The following is a 20,414-nucleotide window of genomic DNA, read 5'->3' on the forward strand; positions in this document are numbered from 1 at the left end:
AAAAAAAAAAAAAAAAGTCTTTAGCGGCTTCATGCAGCTGCATGAAATCTGATAAACTGCCTCAACTGATGTCAGTGTAGAGTTAGAAAGCTAACCAGACCTCTGTAGGCTGATCCAAACTGTTGGAGGTCAGGTGAATTGTGGGTAATGTTGGCAGCAGGTTTAGAATGAATGTGTGGGATATAAAAGATGATATCTCTGCTTCTGCTGCACGATTTTGATCCCTTTTTTTAAACTGCCCGTTGCATATAGAGTGTTTGTTCTTCAAGTGAATGAAAGAGAGAGACTGAGGAGACTGATCGAATTTATATACAGAATATATTATTAATATGATGTATATTATAATGAATTCACATAACGGTACAGAAAAGATTTACCTCCGTTTGATCTGCTACCTCTACTCCTTCTCTTTCTTCTTCCTACCCACACGTCTCATGTGTTCCCCTGCCATCCTGGCACACCAACGTTTCCTAATCTTCTCCCTTTTTCTTCTTTTTATCTCATCCCTCCCTGCTTTGCTGCTATCCTCCCCTACCACCCTCCCCCGCCCTCCTCCCCTCTCCCTCTGCAGCAAACGGTGCGGCCCACCTTCTTCGCCAGGAAGTTTGAAGCCAGCGTGAACCAGGAGATTGTGAACCAGCTGGACAGCTACCTGTTTGGACCTTTCCCCCAGGGGACGGCGAGCTTAAACTCGTACTGGGAGAACGTGTACGACGAGCCAGACGGTGTCGCCAGCCTGTCGGACACGCAGCTCACGTACTTCCACGCCTTCTCGCGGCTGGGCCTGGCCAGAGCTGCCGCCTCGCTGCAGGGAAACCCAAAGGATCACAGCTGCAGGTGAGCTTTGTGAATTACACACCGTGATCAGCATCGTGAGACACCTGCACCCACATCCACAGGTGCACTTCAGTTGAATAGGCAGCCACACCCATGTTAGCGTGAGAAACCACATCATTTATAAAAAGCCTTTGACTCTGCTGATGCATCTCTGTCTGGCATCGCATGTCATGGAAACATTATAACAATGGATAGTTCCAGTCAGCAGCTAGGAACTCTGGGTAATGCTATTCATTCTGTAACATGATATGACTCTCTGTCAATTAATCCCACACATAATGAGGCTATATGGGTCATAGCATGGAAAGCTTTCCCTTCAGGCCAATGTACTATTAGTGGGAATGTATGAATTCCAGTGTTGTTAACATACAGTAAGTATGTGGTTAAAATGAAACGGGAAGAGCACACCATGCTTTTATATTTAATGGCCAAATGGAACATTTCAGCTTCGTGTACTTCAGTAAGGTTTCTCAACAGCATATGTCTTCTGTAGCATCTGGCGCAGGAACGTTCAAGGTGAGCTCTCTGTTACTTTTATTCTCACAGCGATTAAACCCCTCGACACAAAACAATTTCAAAACAGTGACAAATTAAGCACGCTGATTCCAAAGAGAAAGCAGAGGTGTAAATTGCTCATTTGCGTACGTGTGACAGAGAAGCCCGTGCATCTCATAAAAAGCGCCTTACCTCGAAACAAAAGATAAAGCAAACAAGCAAGACACCTACACAGGCAGCAAACATTAAGATGACAACTTTATGTGCATCTTAATGACATCGACAAACATTAAGATGACTTCTGCCCACATGAGACAGGATCAGAGAGAGTAAATGGAGCACAGCGTGAAGGAGAGCAGTTGTTCTAACAATATATGGAGACACACTGTGATAGTTTTTGTTGGGAGACATCCAAGCTGCCAGTTCATATTGTTCTACTCAGGAATGTCTCAAACTCAGGTCGACTGACTGATAGCACCGTCATTAGTAGGTGTAAACGGAGGCAACACAAACCTTCTATCAGCCGAGATGGTTTGCCCTCCCACCCTGCTGCATTGTGGGTGTTCTGTAAAGTCCTGCGGGTAAAGCCGAGCAGAGAAGGAAGCATGTTTCCATCTGTCAAACCTCAAAACCATCCATTGGCTACAGCTGTTTCTACTCATACGCTGCATCTGATGAAAGAGAGAGAAAGAGCAGGGAGAAGGTGGTTACATACATGCATGTGTGTCTTTGCATGTATAACATCTTTGTCATTGGCAGGAAATGAGCCTGTGAGAAACCTCAGTCTGTAACGTTTACATGTAAAAGCACCTTAAGATGGCTGAGAGGCCAAAGGTCAAAAAGCAGGAAATAGAGAGAACGACTGTAAATGTCTGCATGCGTGTGTGTAGAGTGAGTTTTGTGTGTGTGTCTGAGTGTGCATGCAAGCAATTTTAGAGTGATCCTGTTTATGTCTGTGCATACATGTGTTTTTATCGCTTCGTATTAACATGTTTTTGCAAGTTTTTATGTGAACATCGGCTTCTCTGTGTCAACCCAGGAGAAATAAAGTTAGTGGATGCACCGATATAGAAAATTCTGGGCCAATACCGATGTTTAAAAAACAATTTGGCCATTAACTGTTTTAAAAAAGACATATATGCTAATTTCCAGATTCGTAATTTTATTTTTGGTTACTGCTAGAATAGGTTTACATGCTTTAATGCTCAAAAAACACATCAGTTATCTCATATTGTCCAGTGCAGCAGCGCTGTATTCCCCCCCTGAAACACATTCTGTTTTAGCTCCTGTCTCTTTAAGGTCCCCCAGGCTGCCCTGATTGGTCAGCTTACACAAGCCTGAACCAGCACCGCTGCCAATGTCCTTAGTCTACTCTGTTATGTTTTCAGCTTCCATTTAGCTTCACTTCTACCGTGAATATAGGCATACATTATGTAAAAGTGTGACATGGTAACACAGTGTGATGTCAAGAAGTCACAGAATTAAAGGCGGGGCTACTGATCAGTTGTTTCGGGCACTTCAGGAGCAGTGTTTTTTCTGCAGGAGAGAGGAGCTCCCATTGTCACTGACTTTTGGTTTTTTAACTTTTGAGATCTTTTACATGCACAAGACATATATAACACACTGAAGGAAAGGAAACAAACGAAAAACATAATATGTCTCCTTTTAAACCCTTCAGTCCTTCATTACATTGTCTGTGAGTGAGCACAAATTCATTCAATTTATAAAACAACCTTTAATATAACCTTCTTTCTTTAAAAAAAAAAAAAAACTACTTCAAAAGCCCTTTACTCTGCATCCTTAGTATACATGTACACATATATTAAGCCAAGTGTCACCTTGTGTGTGAGCTGCCTTGAGCCTTAGAGGTCGAGTCTCAAGTCTTCATATGCAAAGTACAAGTCAGGAGGACGTCTGAGAGGTGTTTGAATGCTTGCATTGCTGTTTTAATGATGTTTTTACATCGCTGACTCCAAATTCTTTCATTGGGATGAACCTGATTGAACACAGACGAGAAGGCAGGTTCTTAATAAAAAGACTGATTTGGTGGTATGTGCCCACCTTTCTGAAATGAGCAGAATATATGAAAAGGAGATAAAATAGCTTACTGCTGCAGAGTGTTAGGAATTTATAAATGCTTTTTTTTTTTTTACAGTAACCTGCGACATTTATTTCCACAGTGAATGACAGAATTAGAGGAAAATAAACCTCTAAACTTACCCAACATTAGCCCCATTTTGTGCCTCTCATGTAATAACAGTGCATGGAGTAACACAGCTAAGCGCCTGATTTTCTCAAAATGCCAAATAATTCCCCAGTGATCTTTCAGAGAGAAAGTAGGATGTTTTAAGATCACACACGGCTGTTTTCTGAAGTATTTCCAGAATCCTCAGAGACTCTTTTTAACCATTTAAATCACACTGCTGCACAATCGCAAATGTTTGCCCGCACTGGGAGCTTGGAGCACCAGGGGAGTGAGGGTGTTGTTTACTATCAGAAGAAAGTGTTTAGGGGCTATCTAGTTAGCATGCTAACTTCAGGAATTATCTCTGCAACACAAAACTGTACATAGTTATCTTCAACATCATGTCAAAACTGTTATTGCTTCACATTCTGTCAATACTTTTAGTTATGATTCATTATTTAATGTTTTAAAGGTGCAATATGTAAGAGTTGACCACCTGTTGACTTAAAAACAAATAGGGGGCAGCATATCACCACAGTAACCGCTAACTGATGCTCATTGTAGCTGCCCTTAGCTTGTTAGCTCAGTTAGGCGTGCAGCCAGCAGTCAAGACTGTGAGTGTTGGTGTCTGCACCAAGAACACAGGGGCTTTAAACTGGGACAGGTCGAGGCTAGCTGGTTAGCACGCTAATCACATTCACATTAGCTGTTATTCAAATTCTTTTGATAGTTTTAGTTCATTTTGAATGTTCTTCCGTACTGCAAAATTCTTACATAATGCTCCTTTAATGCATTAATATTTAGTGTAAGATATTGACCATACTGTCTTTTTGCTTTCAAACCCACAAATATTCTTTCTTTATTAACAACTACATCACAAACAACAGGGAGCGAACTACGCGTTTTGCATGTTGCTTCATCAAATTCGCTCTGTGCCTGATTGCCAACAGGTCTTTCTATAATCAGGTGTTGATTGGAGAATCCAGCAAGGTCACATTCCCAAATACAAATACACTTAGAAAAAAGTCAATAACAACAGGCAGCAGCAACCATTTCCACTGTACAACACTAGAAACATGCTTACATCAGAGTACAAAGCCTGGCTGATCCATCTACAGTAGAACAGAACAACTAAATACAGAATGCATACAGTTCTATAGGACATCATAAATAGATAATAATAAATACATACAAATACATTAAGTTGTAGATGTAAATGTAGCTGATCAACATCACCACCATGTGTAAGACTGAATGTGACATGAATGTAATGCATATACATGAGAGCTGCCCGACACGTCCACGCTACGTTGTGTTACATGTGCTCTCATATAACACCACAGTCGACATTTTCCGAGGCTTAATAGGGTGTCATAATTTAACAGACAGTGTCAGACAGCCGTACCAGTCCTGTCTGGTCTGTGATGCGTTCTGTCGTAAATTAATTACTGCACCATTACAGGGTGGAGACCATGAATAATGCACTATTTGTTCACCATTCTAGGTGTAATACACAGGCAAAATGGCGTTACCAATAATCTTCGATGTGTAGCGAGATAAGTCTATGAAACTAGTCTGTGGAGTGTGTGAGCAGAAATCAGGACGTTGTACATAAATGATGAGAGCTACAATGAGTCACAGCTGCAGTGAGACATAGTTGAGATCAGGGCGAACAAAACGGAGCAACGAGAGGCAAAATGAGCCGTCTTATACTTGAATTTGTGGGCCTCGTGAATTTATTGATCTGGAATTGTACCAATCAAGCAGGGAACTTAAATCTAATCAAGGTTCTGCTTTGAAGTTGTAAATCTTATCCAAGTCTTGGTCTAAAGTCTCCACATGTGAACAGGTCAACCCCAGTGTGAGACGGAGAGGAAAAGGCCGGGACTAAAAAATGGCTCTGACTTTTTCAGTGAACACAACGAGGTGGGAAGTGGGCCGATCATTCATACTCGCTGTTGTTTGTGTATAATGGGGCTGCTGAAGCAGCCCACAGAGCCACCAGCCCGACCGGGATTTCTGCCGGTGCTCCCGATGGCCAGTCCGACTATGAGAGAAGGCCACAGGGAGGGATTTGGCCCTTTTAGCAGCCCGCTGTGACTCGACTGGAGAGACTGTGGAGTAAAAGCCTGAATGGAGCTTCTGTGCAGGCTACGCCCCGACCCCTCTCACTGCCTCTCACACTGGCAGCTACGTCTCTTTTGGGAAAGACCAGGCGGGGGGGAGGGGGGCAGAGGGACGAGGAGGGAAAGCAGGATAAAAGAAGGAGAGGGGAGAGAAGAGGAGCAAAGAGGAGAAGGCAGATGGGAGAACAGAGAAGAGGAGAAAGGGAGAGAGGCACAGAGAGAGGGAGCCGGAGAGGAGAGAGTGTGAGCTGTTATCCTTGTGGGTGTAAATATTTGCTGTTCTGCTTGTCAGGGTAGCATTTACCGGGACGGGTTGACTCCTGGTCCTTTAGTGGAATACTGATGAGGCCACGGGCACTGGGGAGCAGGAGGGACAGTGTGTGTGTGTGTGTGAGTGTGTAAAGAAGAGAGGGGAATAAAGACGAGTTCAGGGAAGCAGAAGGATGAGGAATCTGGGCGAGAAGGAGTCAGAGAGCAGCTGTGGAGCGTTCCCCAGCAGTGCCCACCCTGGCCCCTTTTTGTTTTTCCAGAAGTCACTTGGGCTAGCCGCCCCAAGGGCAGGCCCTCTGCCACGTACCACAAACAAACAACAGACTAATCAGAGGGGCAAGACCTTCGTTCGGCTTCAGCTGACTGGATGACCCAGTTCAACTTTGTTCAGCGGACTTGTGTTCAGTTGGATCTGTCTGCGTGTGTTCAGAACTCTGACTAATGTGAATCTGCTGCCAATACAGCCCATGACTATTCTGTAATTTTCTGCAGCCAGCAGAACGCTGCGGTCTCGACTGTCACATGTCTTCTTTAACCATCCCTTCCACTTCAGAACCGGAGCACATGCTGAATCAAGTGGCACGCTGTAAAAGCAATAATTAAGCACAGGAGAAGCTTGTTATTTACTTACTTAGAAGTTCTCAGTGGTTGTTAGGCTTTTAATAGTGTTCACTCATCCGTTGCTTATGTTTGATATACTGTGATAATCACGTACAAGCATAAAAATAGTTGAAAACGCTGATTACTCAAGCGTGAACACAGCAACCAACAATCGATGCTTAATGGGAATTATCAGCATGGTCGACACATGTCTTTGACATAATTGGTTTTCTGTTAAAGGTCATTGAGTTAATGTCCACCATGTCCCACAATCACAGAGCACATTGACTCCCCGCTAATCTGCACTGTGAGCATACATTAGCCTCCAGCCACATTAGCATGTTCAAGGCCGCTCCTTCGCAGACGTTATCCAGATGGATCTAGATATTCTCCTCCTCTTACACTATTGGCCCTGAAAAGCGGCACAGCAGGTAGGTCAGCGGGTATCAGGTTTGCTAATGGATTCTCTCTCTCTCTTTTGCGACGCTCTGCCAGGTACTTCCCCATGGGCCACCCGGTGTCAGTGCATCTCTACTTCCAGTCGGACCAGTTCCAGGGCTACCTGGTCAAGCACCACGCCACCAATCTGGCCACCAGCAAGCTGGAGACCATGGAGACCTGGGTGGCACCCAAGAAGAACTTCAAGCTGACCAGCCCTCCCAGCAGCACATTCAGCAGGTTGCAGTTCGCCGAGGTGAGTCAGCAGATCGGCTCGCGTGGCGTTTGTTTTTAATTTGCATTTAAGTCACTTGTTTGGCACTAGTCACAAAACAATCAGTCAGCCATTGCCGGCGTCAGGAAATGAGTTCCATTAAAACCTTGAGCACCACATAGCTTCTCCTATGTGCTGCGTATAATTAGACGTGAGATATACAGCTCATTGCCATGGTGACCTTATATTCATTGCTATGGCGACCTTGCCAAGACTCATAGCGGCGCATCTCCACACAATTAAACTGGTGCCTGTAATGGCCTTGTAAAATGTAAATTGATTGAATTCATCCAAGTTTATAGGGATGAGCGCTTCGTGTGCTGCTTATTTGTTGTTTCCTAATAGAACGTCTTCTCACCTTCACACTGGAATGCCTCCCTTGATTGTCTTGTTATGTTAATCTGTGTTTCTGTTTACCACGACGCCTGTTTAGGACACAGCAGCTCGGCTGTGATGTGACAGCAGCAGAGTGTCTTTTTAAAAAGGACAAAAATTAACTGAGTGAATGCAAATTGACCTTTTCCTCTGGTTTATCATACAGAGCTGTGTGGGAAGCACAAATGTCAGCAAACTTTTAAATGAATTTGTTTGCTTTGTTTGTGCCCGTGGAGCATAATTTTACAGCTGAACTCCACCTCATCCAGCCGTCTCAGGGTGAACTCCAGGCGGACCGGTGTCCACGCCGGCCCCTCTCGCTAAGCCCTGTTTGTGTGTCGCGCCTATGAGTGACAGAGAAGTGGTGTGAGCTGTGGCTTTTATCTGGATGCTCAGCCAGAGAAAGCATTCACTGTCTGGCACTGTGCAGCAGCTGTCAGTCAGTCAGTGTGTCCGTCTGTCACTCAAAAGCAGAGCAGAAAGAGCTTAAAGAAGACGGCGCGGCGTCACAGCAGTGGCTCTGTGCTTTTTGTCAACTTAGCAGATATGAGCCATTATACTAAAGCTATATGCTGGAGTTTGCCAGATAAACCATATGGTTGGCTTAACAACGTGTTCCCTGTCCTCCTTTAGATATAAAGGAAGACAGATATGTCTTTCTTTTCACCTCTCTCCTGCTGCCTCGCAGCTGCTTTTATAGGCCTTTTTACTGCATGATTTAGTGTGGAACCACTTACATCCCACACACTTAAAATTAGTATTTCACCACAACTCAGCTGACACTCGCTTGACATTGAGAGGTATATTACCTTTTTTTGGACCGATCTTACATGACTGATTTTGACTGATGGTTTAGTCCTTGTCCTACTACAGTGTACATACTGTACATACTGTGATAGAGGAACTCATTATGATGCAGTGAAATAAACATGTGTGATAAACATGTGTGACACAGCTGATAAAAATCGAACATTATGAGCCTCTATTATGAGTTACAGCACTTTTGCACTGGATACTGTAAGATGTTTCTGTAATTTTGTCAACCCTTCATATTTATAGATATGTATGATAATATGATAACACTCACATGTCTTCATTTACAACTAAATATATGTTTTTTGTGAGTAAAATGTGACTGTCTGAGTGTATGGAGAATTTATTGCTGAAAAGGTTTTTTTGAGTTCAAACAGACAAAAAACAAGGGCAGTGTATGACACATCTAATTCTTATTCTGTTTTCAAAATAGAGCTCTACTTCAAGGCAAGAACATATTGACAGACAAAGTGCTAGCTAGAATGCTAGCTAGTTATCCTATTTGTATTAACAGCTTTAACAAATATACTTTTTTGAGGAGAGTTACATAAAGAGATGGATAGTGCTGTCAAGCCTGTACAGTAAATATTAAGCTATCACCAGCAGCTGGTTAGCTTAGCTTAGAACAAAAACTGGAGACAGGAGCAAACTAGCCAGCTAGGCTCTACCTGAAGAAATATTTTCCAGCAAAACCTCGGAAGGTCGTTTTCACACTTTTTTTTGTTGTTGTTGCTGGCTAAACAAACAGGAAACAATGTGTTAATGTGTGAGCTTGGGCAGATATTTTGTTACTAGGCTTAGCTGTTTCCTTCCTTTATCCTAAGCTAAATAGCTGCTAGCTGTAGCTTCATATGTATCATACGGACATGAATGTGGTATCGATCTTCTCATGTAGTTCTTGGTAAGAAAGTGATGAGGCACATTAGGGGTATCGTGATATACCAGTATTGACAATAACTGTAATATTGAAAAGTTAGATATTAATATCATGGTAATAACCCCGCAGGCTAATATCGATGCTAATTCATCGCTATCGTAACTTTTTTTTTCCCCCAATAAGCATGTAGTCACAATCTGATGTCGTGACAGCGTCAAAGCACATTCCTACTCATCTCTTTTGTTTTGATGAGCGCTCAGCTCGCACCTTCATGACAGAAAATGTCCTCATCCCTCTCTTCTCCACCCTCCGTTCCTCATACATCCCTCCACAGTGTATCTTCATTAGCAAGCAACCAGCCGTCTTACCCACAGTCCCTCAGTAGTGTAAATGGTGTCCCGGGGGAGTCCTCTGCTGCTGCTGGTGAGCACCTGTGTTTGATTACCCCCACAAAAGTGCCACTAATAAGCCTCTGAATAGAGCCTTAAGGGACATTCATGCCCTCTGGTTTTAAGCAGGACCAGATGTAGAGTTGGACTGTCCACGCTGCTGCCTGCTGATCAAATTGACCTGTCTGTTTTTAATGGAGGTGTTAGAGTATGGGCGCCGGCGAGTCGGTGACGCGGAGAAAAGGTTTACGGGTCAGAAGGAAGAAATAGAATAGAGATGGATTATGAGATGGGAGCATTTTTTGTTTCCTGTTAAGTCAGGTAGGATGAGCAGTGGATGAAACATGTAATATGGGTAATTGACTTGAATAATGAGGCATGTGTGGAGAAAGGTCAAATGTATAATTAAGGCCTGGCAATATATCGATAGTATATCGTTATTGTGATATGAGACTATGTATCATCTTAGATTTTGGATATTGTTACATCATGAAGTGTCGTCTTTTCCTGGTTTTAAAGGCTGCATTACAGTAAAGTGATGTCATTTTCTGAACTTACAAGACCGTTCTACTTTTTCTAATACTTGCCTTTACCCACTTAGTCATTAAAGGTGCAATATGTAAGAACTGGCCACCTTTAAAAACAAACAAGGGGCAGCAAATACCCATAAGAAATTCTAACTGTAGCTGCTATTAGCTTCTTAGCTTGGTAAGCTGTGCAGCTAGCGACCTGGACTGAAAGCTCAGAGCACGGCAGGGGTCTTGGTGTTTACACCTGGAGCGGGAGCTTTGAACCAACTTTGGACCTGTCTGCTGAAGTTAGCATGGTTAGCAAGCTGACTTCAGTAGACATCTTTCATCCATCCATTGTCTGTTATCGCTTGTCCTTTGCAGGGCCAGCTGACATTGGGCGAGCAGCGGTGTACACCTTGGACAAGTCGCCAGTTTATCACAGCGCTCACATCCAAACAATTTAGAGTGATCGATTACCCTCACCTGCACGTCTTTGGAATGTGGGAGGAAGCCGGAGAGAACCCAGCAGACGTCTCTGCAACAAAATACACGGACATAACGTCAAAACTGTTATTTGTTCACATTCTGTTGATCATTTTCGCTTCTGTTTGTCCGGTCAACAGCAGAGAATAAATGAGCGTGAAATCCCCTGAAATTAACAGCAGTTGTTAGTATTTGTTGGTTATAAACGCAAACTGATTAATTGGCTCAAGTGACTGGAAGTTTGAGTAGTTAAGAGAGAACAGAATAATTGAAAAAAAAGGGGGGTAGAGGTCAAAACGAGGTGCCAGATCAGCATTAGCTCCACAAAAACATGTTCTTCTAAGTATGGCTATAAGGGAAAGAAGGTCCTGAGCCTGCGACTTGGTGAGCGGCGGGTCATAAGGCTTGATTGGGTATTGGTCTTAAGCCAAAGCTTATTGGGTAGAATCAGCAAGGGACAGGTTGAGTGTGGAGGTCAGAGTACGCTATAGGCTGAGGCTGAAATGGGCCAGTTAAGTTAATCCCTCTTTGACCCACTTTCATACTGGAAGAAGGAACTTGTTGTTACTGGTGGCTCCGTCTATTAACTGCAGATATACCTTGAGTCCAGCGAGAGCGATACCTGACTCAACTGCAGCATCTAAAACTATAAACTTTGTGATTAAGTCTTAAATGTTTAACGCAGACTTTCACCTGATATGGTAACAATGTGTGTGTGGGCTTAAGAACCTCCAGCTCTTTGCATAAAAATACAATAGGTCAACATATACTTTTTTCAGTAGGAGTTGCCTTTTTCTGCCTTGTATTTCTGTGGTAACCAGGTTAAGGATCGAGCTTCCATCACGAGGCAGGCAGCCAGTCAACAAGATGCATGTGCGCCTTATTAACCCGTGTGTACGCTATGCACCATATGTGTGTGTGTGTGTGTGTGTTGGTGCAGTGACCGAAAAGCTTGCGGAGTTGGTGCTGCCCACTCATCTGACCTGAAACGGCACGCAAAAGTGGAACTTGGACTTCTGCGCATAATTCACATCGCTTTTAGTTGACATTTGTTGCCGAATAAACTACGGCTAAGACCCAGGAGCGAGTCACAGGGGGTCCCCTCCTACCCAGTGTGAACATTGTCAGAATCTCCCTCTCATAACTCTAACTTTAGTCGGCCTTGTGCAGCCTCTCTCCCAGTGGATTACAGTGAGATTCCTCTGTCAATACTCCCTTCATTTCTTTAGAAAGAGAGTGCTGCCAATCAATCAGGGATGTAGTGTGTGCCAGCGAGTCAGCCTTGAATAAAGTAATGAGCTGCAGAGGTGCCAGACAAGAGGAGTTGATAAGTAATTTAAAGAGAAAAGGACCAAGGTGTTTGGGGCAGGAATGGCAGAGGTCAGTCCAATAATTGAGATGAAAGTGTCTTTTACGGATGGCCAAGACACACACACACACGCTAATGTCAACTAATGTCTATTGATACTGTTCATTGCAATTCTCAAAGGGTGTTACACAGAGTCAGTTCCAGTCAGCCATTGATCGTCCAGCAGGATGAGGCTGTGTTAATCAGCTACCATTGTAAGGATGAGCGCTTCCTAAAGCCGCCATACCTCTCATATTTCTGCCAACAGCCCAGACATAATTCACTGTCGACGCGCGTGTGTGTGTGTGTGTGTGTGTGCGTGCGTTCAGCCTCCCCCTCTATCACCTCATCTCCCCCATCAATCTCGATCGCTCCGCGTCTCTCATTTTGCATACCGCACGCTTTTGCAATCTCTCACACACGGATCACACCTCTTCAGTTACAGCCTCAACCGCAAAAAAGACATTAAAGGCAATTAGCCGCACTTATGTTCGTCCCGTTCTTGTAATTTGTTCTTTCTTCTCTTTCTTTCGTCATTTCAGTCGAGTGACAGAATCCCTCTTCTAGCGTCACCTAAAAACATCGGTTCGATCGCACAAACAAACCTGCAAAAATGTGTATCCTAAATGTTAATTATGTAAGCTCACAGGACGTAATAATCTTAAAATTGGCTCATTGTCCCACTGGCAGTCCTCCAGTGTGCGGCGTGCTGGCAGCTAGTCCCATGTTCTGCAGCCAGAGGGACTGTATGTCTCATAATTCACCAAAGATATATTTTTGACTTTGCTATTGTCTGTTAGGTTTTTACATTCTCACAATGGTTGCAGAGAATGCAGCCTCCTCTGTCTTTGTTGAAGCTTATTTTAATGGAAGATGGCTGCACAGACTCCCTTTTATTTCCTGTCAAAAAGGCTGCAGTCGCCGTGTCTGCATATAATGTCAGAATGTAAAATGTCTCCCTCTGTTTGGGTTTTCCTCACTGATGTCAGGTTGTAATCTTCTCCCCTGTAGTTTCTGTTTAGGTTAAATGCTGCTCACACTGCTGTTTGTTGCCTGCCTTCTCCTCTCCCTGAAATGTGTTCAGAGAGCAAACATGGATGCATTTGATCTCTACCCCAAGGGGATACGGTCGGGGGGTCTAGTCATATGCCTTCCTCAGCCTGCCTCTCATATTCCTTGCCAAAGACAGGCGTACAGTACCAGCAGCTGTGGACAAATAGTCTCAAACATGCAGGACGGAACAATCGGGCTTGTCAGCTTCAGCGTATTGGAACGTTATATAACGGCTGTGTGGCGGGTTGGGCTGGAGTGTGGTGCTATTTGATAGAAAATGCATGCTGAAGATTATTTCCCATGATAATTCAGTACAGATATTGGTTATCTTAACAGTGTGGTCTAATGGCGACGCATGCACACAGTATATTACTTTATAATATTTATGACCTCTGTATGCAGCAGCAGGAGGGAGCTTATATCCCCTCATCTCTTGTGCTTTTTGCTGTCGCGTCCCTCCTTGTCTTTCTCCTTACCTCATTCTGTCACTCACTCTTGTCTGGCTGCTCACACGCCCTCTCATTTCCCTTTTCTCCCTCTCACATTGTCAGATCGGCACTGAGTGGGATGCCAAAGAACGCATGTTCCGAAACTTCGGCGGCCTGATGGGCCCCATGGACGAGACGGTGGGCATGCAGAAGTGGAGCAAGGGCCCCAACGTCACCGTCACAGTCGTGTGGATCGACCCCACCAACGTCATCGCTGCCACCTACGACATTCTGATCGACGCCAGCGCCGAGTTCACCCACTACCGCCCGCCGCTCAACCAGCCCCTGCGGCCCGGTGTGTGGAGCGTCCGCATCCTGCACCACTGGAGCCCCGTGGCCGAGATGCGCTTCCTTATCTCCCCGTTGGCCTACAACAAGCACCAGCCCATACGACAAGGTGAGAGAGAGATTCCTCTGTGATGTGTAGCAGCTTCACCATAACACAAAATGAATATTGATTGTTTGTACAAATAACCTTGCTTAGCTTATTGCACCGCTGTGCTGTTCCCCAACAACAGATAATCATTCATCGAAAAAAAGTGCTTAAGGTGTTCCTCTAAATACCAAACACTTCGCTTCATATCTCAATGTGGTGGAAGCCCCACAAAGGAAGCAGCCCTGCAATAAATCCTGTGTTTGTGAAGCTTATTACTTTTGATTCTTTACTGTGTCGTTCACAGAGGAGTTGGTTGGTGAATTTTGAGGCTTTTGTGGTTTTTCTATTGTTATACTGTCAAGTGTAGCTGGTGGTGGAAAGTAACTACGTGCATTTACTCCAGTACTGTACATATGTCAAACGTCCATTTCAAACTAATTTATACAAAATAGTTTATAAACTACGATTGAGACTAAGCATATAATTAGCGCCACCTTGACCAGCTATCACAGTAAACTGCTGCTACACGTTAATGCATCAGTAATAACAATCCAGTAACATTTATAAGAATATAACCTTCATCTTCAATCATTCTTATACTTGAGTATTTCCATTTTTTGCTACTTTGTAAGTCTGCTCGTGTGCACGTCAGGAAGTAATATTCTACTTTATACTCGACTACTTTTATCTGACAGTTATAGTTACTGGTTACTTTGTCAAGTAAGATTTGACATAATCCACACACTGTAAAAAAATGTAAATTTTTTGAAGAAAAAACACGTTTAGGACTCAAAAGGGTTTTTTTTTACCTCTGCCAAGGAGGTTTTGTTTTCATCTGTGTCTGTTTGTTTATTGGTTGGTTGGTTTGTGAGCAGGAAAACAATAAACAGAGTAAACAGATGTCCATGAAACTTGGATGGAGGACGGGTCCCGGCCCAGAATAGACCCCATTAGCTTATTGTGCAGATCTGGATAAAGGGACAGATCCAGGAATTTTTATCTCACTTTCTTTAACATTGGGAGATATTTCGACATTCGAGTTAATCTCTCAGGGAATAATGCATGGATCTTGATGAAAGCTGGTATCTGTGAGTGAGTACAAAAGCAGACTGCGGTGGTATGCACTCTACTGAGTGCCGTTCTACTCTTGTAGCGTAAAACAAAATATGATTTAAAGTGGTTAAAATGAACTCTAATACTCTTTTAATCCAATAACTTCATAGATTAAAGGGAACAATTCTGGAGAAGGAGGACTTTTACTGCTGATACTTTAAGTGAATTTTGGTTATAATACTTGCATCAAGTAAAATTTTGATGCAGTACTTTTACTTGTAATGGACTGTACAGTGTAATATTGTCACTTTGTGTACATACTGTAATTCTTCCGCCGCTGTGTGTATCTAACATTATGTCAGACACGATTTGTTGCCGTTCAATCCAGTACAGTCTGACACAGTCAGCACAAATTGTCTTACAAAGGAAGTACTGGCTGTAGGTTATTGCAGAGTGGAGGCCTCTATGTGGTTACTTGTTATAAATCCATGATAGACAGGCTCATTTTAGATTTGAATCACACTGCCCCTCTTATCTAACACAGATCAGACGTTCATATACAGGATGTTGAAAATGAAAACACACAGCTTGAATTCAGATAGTGGGCATGTTTGACCGACAGTGTCTACTTCCAGTTTACATTTTCAGTGTTTACTTTTCAATTGATACCAACATAGTAACAATTTGTAAAGTAACACAGCTAGTTAAGGTGCTCCAAAATGTCCGCTCACACACAGACACACACACGCACAGATGATGCCCTTTCTAATCAAGCCTCTGGGCCTCTGCAGACCCTGGTTGTTTGTCATCAAGTCACCCTTAATAAAGCAACGAGCCGCTCATACCCACTAAACAGAGTGTTAAACAACAGCGCACTTAGTCCACGAAAAACAATGACACAATTAAATCAATCAGCCGGCGTGGATAAGGGGCAAGACAGCATTGTTCCAGACCGCTGGCAGCCAGTTTGCTGTGAAAGTCACATGAGAGTTGAGACGCTAGCTTCGGCATAATTGCGCCTTTCTCCGTTTAATAATCTCACTGAGCCGTTTAAATGATGAGGAGAAGCAACAAATCAAGTTACAGCTTTTTGTCTTTGACCTGAGTCTCAGTGGGGCTGTGGGGGGAGGGGCTGCTGTGTGACAGCCTGAGTTAAATATTCATCTCTGGTTTACGGCTGTTTAGGTTCGCATTATGCAACTATGTTCATCCGAATGGAGAAACTTGCCTGGTACTAATTTAACTGTGTCAGCTGAACATTCATCGCTTGCCTTGTTGTCACTACAGTGTTGTAGCTCAGTTGTAAGATAGTGTCGGCTGTTTATGAGGCACAGATGTAGATTTATTGATTATATGTTGGCATTGATGCAAATGGGATGAACAAATGAGAAACACTCCTACCATAATGTAAGTCAGCCTCTAGTTGAATCAACACGTCTCTAAAACAGCTTTGACAAAACATTAGCTGTACCTTCATTAAGGTAAAACAAAAAAACATTGCAGGAAGAGGTAGAAGTCTCCTCTCTCTTTAGTTTGGCAAAAGTAGTAACAGCAGTAAGATTTCAACATGGTAGCTTTACATGAGTGAAGTAAAAGTACATACGTATTATCAGTTCAATTTGCAAAATAGAGTATGATATAGCATAAAATGTAAATAATGTAAAAATTATAAATTATAATTACCTCATAATGCACTAGTGCATCTGTTGTACAGTAAATGTATTAGGTTACTTCCATCCACTGGCTTTTGACTGTAGCCTGCATTAGTTTGAGCTAGCTGTAATTCATTAGCTGGAAACAACCATTCAGTGGAGCGCCTACCTCTGCCACGGCCCAACAGTCCTCTTCATGCAAATCACTCATAGATACCAGTCACCTAAATAAGCCTGCTTATTTTCCATCAAGATCCATGCATTACTCCCTGAGAAATTAATGAAAATGTCAACAACAACAAAAAAACACCCTATCTCACAATGTTAAACAAAGTGAGAAAGAATTCCTGGGTCCATCCCTTTATCCAGATCTTACCCAGAGGTTACTGGGGTCTATTCTGGGCCCAATCACATCCTCCATCCAAGTGTTGAGGAAATCCGTTGAGTAGTTTTTGTATAATCCTGCTGACAAACCAACCAACCAACAGACACAGGTGTACTTTACATTTGTAAGCTAGTTCTGTGTATCTAATCTTATTTTTCTACTGTATAAATATGATTTATATTCATTAAGAGTATAGTAGTTGTAATATTTTAGGACTTCTATTTACTATTTTGTTTTTAACTGGTCATAGTTGAAGATATAGGCATGTTTACTCCTGTGATTGCATATTTAAAGTAAGACTGTAACTTTTTAATTTAGAAATAACACATACTTCCTCTTGCAAATAAAAAGTCACATAATAAAATAAAATAAACCTTTTCCATTTCAGTACACTCAGGAATATTCCTGCTGCAGCCTCACTTGGTCCGGTTTGATCCCTAGCATAATTATGGTGAATAATGTTACAAACTTTAGAGAGATGATGCTCTGCAACTGATATTCTCAAGTCATTCACTGAGTTTAGGACTCTCCTAATCTCTGCATGTTACTGTTACACATTTCAGTGGTTTTATCACAACATTAAAACTACCAACTCACACCAGAGATGAGTGAAAGTTTAATGCACTGATATAATGTAATTGCCACTCTGGCCACAGTGGCCTCTGCTCAGCAAAAGTTACAGTCCCACTTTAAGTACATGGGAAAACTTAACACAAGGAACTTTTAACCAGTTATGAAACGGTCTCAATTCATTTTTAATCTTAATGTTGATGCCTCTATATGATCTATATAAGAACCGTATATGGCCTTTATTCTTTGCAATTATTATTGTACTTCTTAAAGCCTTAAAGAATAAAAGACTTCTAGGATCCAGGCAGGATAAAAAAGTCTAAAACATTTTTTTTTTATGGAGGAGTACTGGGGATGAATTGAGGAGTCTCACAGCCTGAGGAAAGAAGCTGCGCATTAATGTGGGGGTACGGCACTAAAGCAAACTTTACTTTGCTTCACCCACGTCATCTTTTGTCCACAGAGAACCCCGCAATCAACAAGAAATTAACTTTTCTTATAGGAGCGTCAATAACTTCGATTTAGGTCGTTGTATCAGGGTCCAGGTGGACTCATCTTTGATTACATCTGGATTAAGGATCGTGCCATTTATTCCCATTAAACTCACACACCATCAAAAATTGCGTAGTTATTCGTTCTCCAGAGTCATCTACTTTTTGTGTTTATGTGGAGTTTATAGTCGTTTAGTAATAATTGTGAATGTGCTTTCTTCTTAGCTCTGCCATCCACTCGCCTTTAATTTACTGCCATGTCTGGCACCAGCTTTCCCTCCTACATTGCAGTGCCAGTAAAACTTTATGGCATGGCCTTCCACCCGCACTGGCAGCAGCATACACAGCAGCATGTGCACACTACACATTTTTACACACAAAGCTAAAACTTTACACAGATGCATGACTTCATAACACACTCTGCCACCGCAAAGCTGGCTGGCACGGGCTGGACATCTCCTTGCCTGGTGGAGCACCTCATGTCTGACTGCTTCTTTCTGTCACCAGTGCATGAAAAGCGCCAATGTCTGCTCAGCCATGCTTAGAGAGGATGGCTCGCACCCCAGTTAGAGGACCAGTGAGGAATTTACAGCTTCAGTGGAGCTCAGGGTGGAGGGAGTGTTTGAGGATGTGTCTACGTTTTCTGTCTTCCTGCCGGGCCCAACCGTCATGGGAAGAAAGAATGAGGGCGCGTCTGAGTATTTCTGACCGTTTCCAAAAAGTCAGCATCGCAGTGGTCTGACATACCACATCAAAGAATGGGATTCAAGGAGTCCAGTCGGAGAAATCAATCCAAGCAAATTAGCAACCAGTTGAAGCTTTTCTGATAATGAAGCAAATCACGTTCTCTGCTTTGATATTTTACCATTCATGTCTCTCTTTTTCCTTTTCTCCCTTTCCCTTCAACTCCCTTTTGTCTGACCACTGATTATCAACTCCTCACACATCATCTGTCTCCCTCTCTGTTTCTCTCTTTCTTCATTCCCACGTCTCTCCAGAGGATACGCTGAAGCTTCACAACGGGCCAGCGAAGAACAGCTACATGGAGCAGAGTTTCCACGGACTCAACCCGGTGCTCAACATCCCTGTCAGCCTGGGCTACGTGGAGCAGGCCAAGAGGAACGCGGCGCTGACAGGTCCGGAGCTGGAGCACTGGTTAGACAGCCTGGTGGGCGAGATGTGGGAGGCAGCCGACATCTGCGCTGTGGGCCCTACCGCCTGCCCGGTCATGCAGGCCTGCCCCAAGAACCCTTGGAGCTCCCTGAGCCCAGACCCCAAATCCCATCTGGGAGCACCTCGCGCCGACGGGCGCATCAGGTAGCAGCGAGGCCTCCAGCTGGACAGGAGACCACGGCACAGGAGATTCACTGTTGTTTTTTATTTATTTAAGGGGTTTGTTGCAGGTGGGGGGGAGGAAAAGTGTTCTTCCTCTGTCTTGGGAAAAGGAGACAAGAGAAAAAGTGGATTTTTGGGGGGGTTGTTGGTGAGGGTGTCTGGACAGAGAGCGAGGAGAATGATTTTTCAGATCCTCCCACGGGGTTCCTCCTTTTAGGGGATTATGCTGGCTTTGCTATTTCAGTTTCTCAGTGTATTTATTTTTCTTCTCATGGCTGAGTTTTACTGTGATCAAACGTTGCAATTTTTGAGCATTTATTTTGCTGCTGAATGAATTATGAAGTCAGCTTTTTAAGCCCCGCACGGGGCACAGCGGTCATGTGAGTGTGGATTGTCAACACTGGTAGCAGACAAAGTTCTGCTGCAAAAAAAAAGGCCTTAGCTGTAAGACGTATATGTGAGGAGGTAGCCCGGTACGAAATGAAATGTGCCTCCTTAAGTGTATGTCAGCATGAAGAAAACGAGATGATATGTGAGCGTTCAGATGAGCCCAAACAGTCAGCAAAGATTATTTTGATACGACTCAAAATGCAGCACCGCTAAAAGAAAATTTCCTGTTTATGAAGAAGAAACTTTGAACAACAAATATTTTAGCATTATTAAAGCCAATTACTGCAAAACTCCTGACTTTCTGATAGTTCAGTGACTCCGTTTGTAAATCAGTGGAATAAATCAGCAGCAGCAGCACAACTTCTCTCAGCTCAGTGCCTGATCAGGATGTGGAACTGTTGCGGCTGGGCGAACCATCTGCTGCAGCCACATTTTCGTAAATATGGAAAAAGAGAAATGCAAATACAGAGGCCTTCTCAGAATAATTACACCTATTTGGATTATAATAGAAATTAAATGTAGACATTTTAGTGTTCTGAATCATGAATGCTTCATTTAGGGTTGTTGTACAATAGTATTTTAAGACTTAACATTCACAT

The 20,414-nt window shown here is 43.2% G+C and overlaps 1 protein-coding gene across 1 annotated transcript in view; it reads left to right on the forward strand.

The window, feature by feature from the left end:
• LOC141001914 (xylosyltransferase 1-like) overlaps positions 1–19,576 on the forward strand; it is an 84,472-nt gene extending 64,896 nt beyond the window's left edge. Inside the window, exons 8-11 of the mRNA XM_073473077.1 lie at positions 572–837; positions 7,009–7,207; positions 13,627–13,960; positions 19,089–19,576. Coding sequence (XP_073329178.1) covers positions 572–837; positions 7,009–7,207; positions 13,627–13,960; positions 19,089–19,411 — 1,122 coding nt within the window. The 3' untranslated portion in view covers positions 19,412–19,576. The remainder of the gene's footprint in view (positions 1–571; positions 838–7,008; positions 7,208–13,626; positions 13,961–19,088) is intronic.
• The last annotated feature ends 838 nt before the right edge of the window (positions 19,577–20,414 follow it).

This window comes from Pagrus major, chromosome 1 (assembly GCF_040436345.1).
Source record: "Pagrus major chromosome 1, Pma_NU_1.0".
In the NCBI taxonomy this organism is placed as follows: Eukaryota; Metazoa; Chordata; class Actinopteri; order Spariformes; family Sparidae; genus Pagrus; species Pagrus major.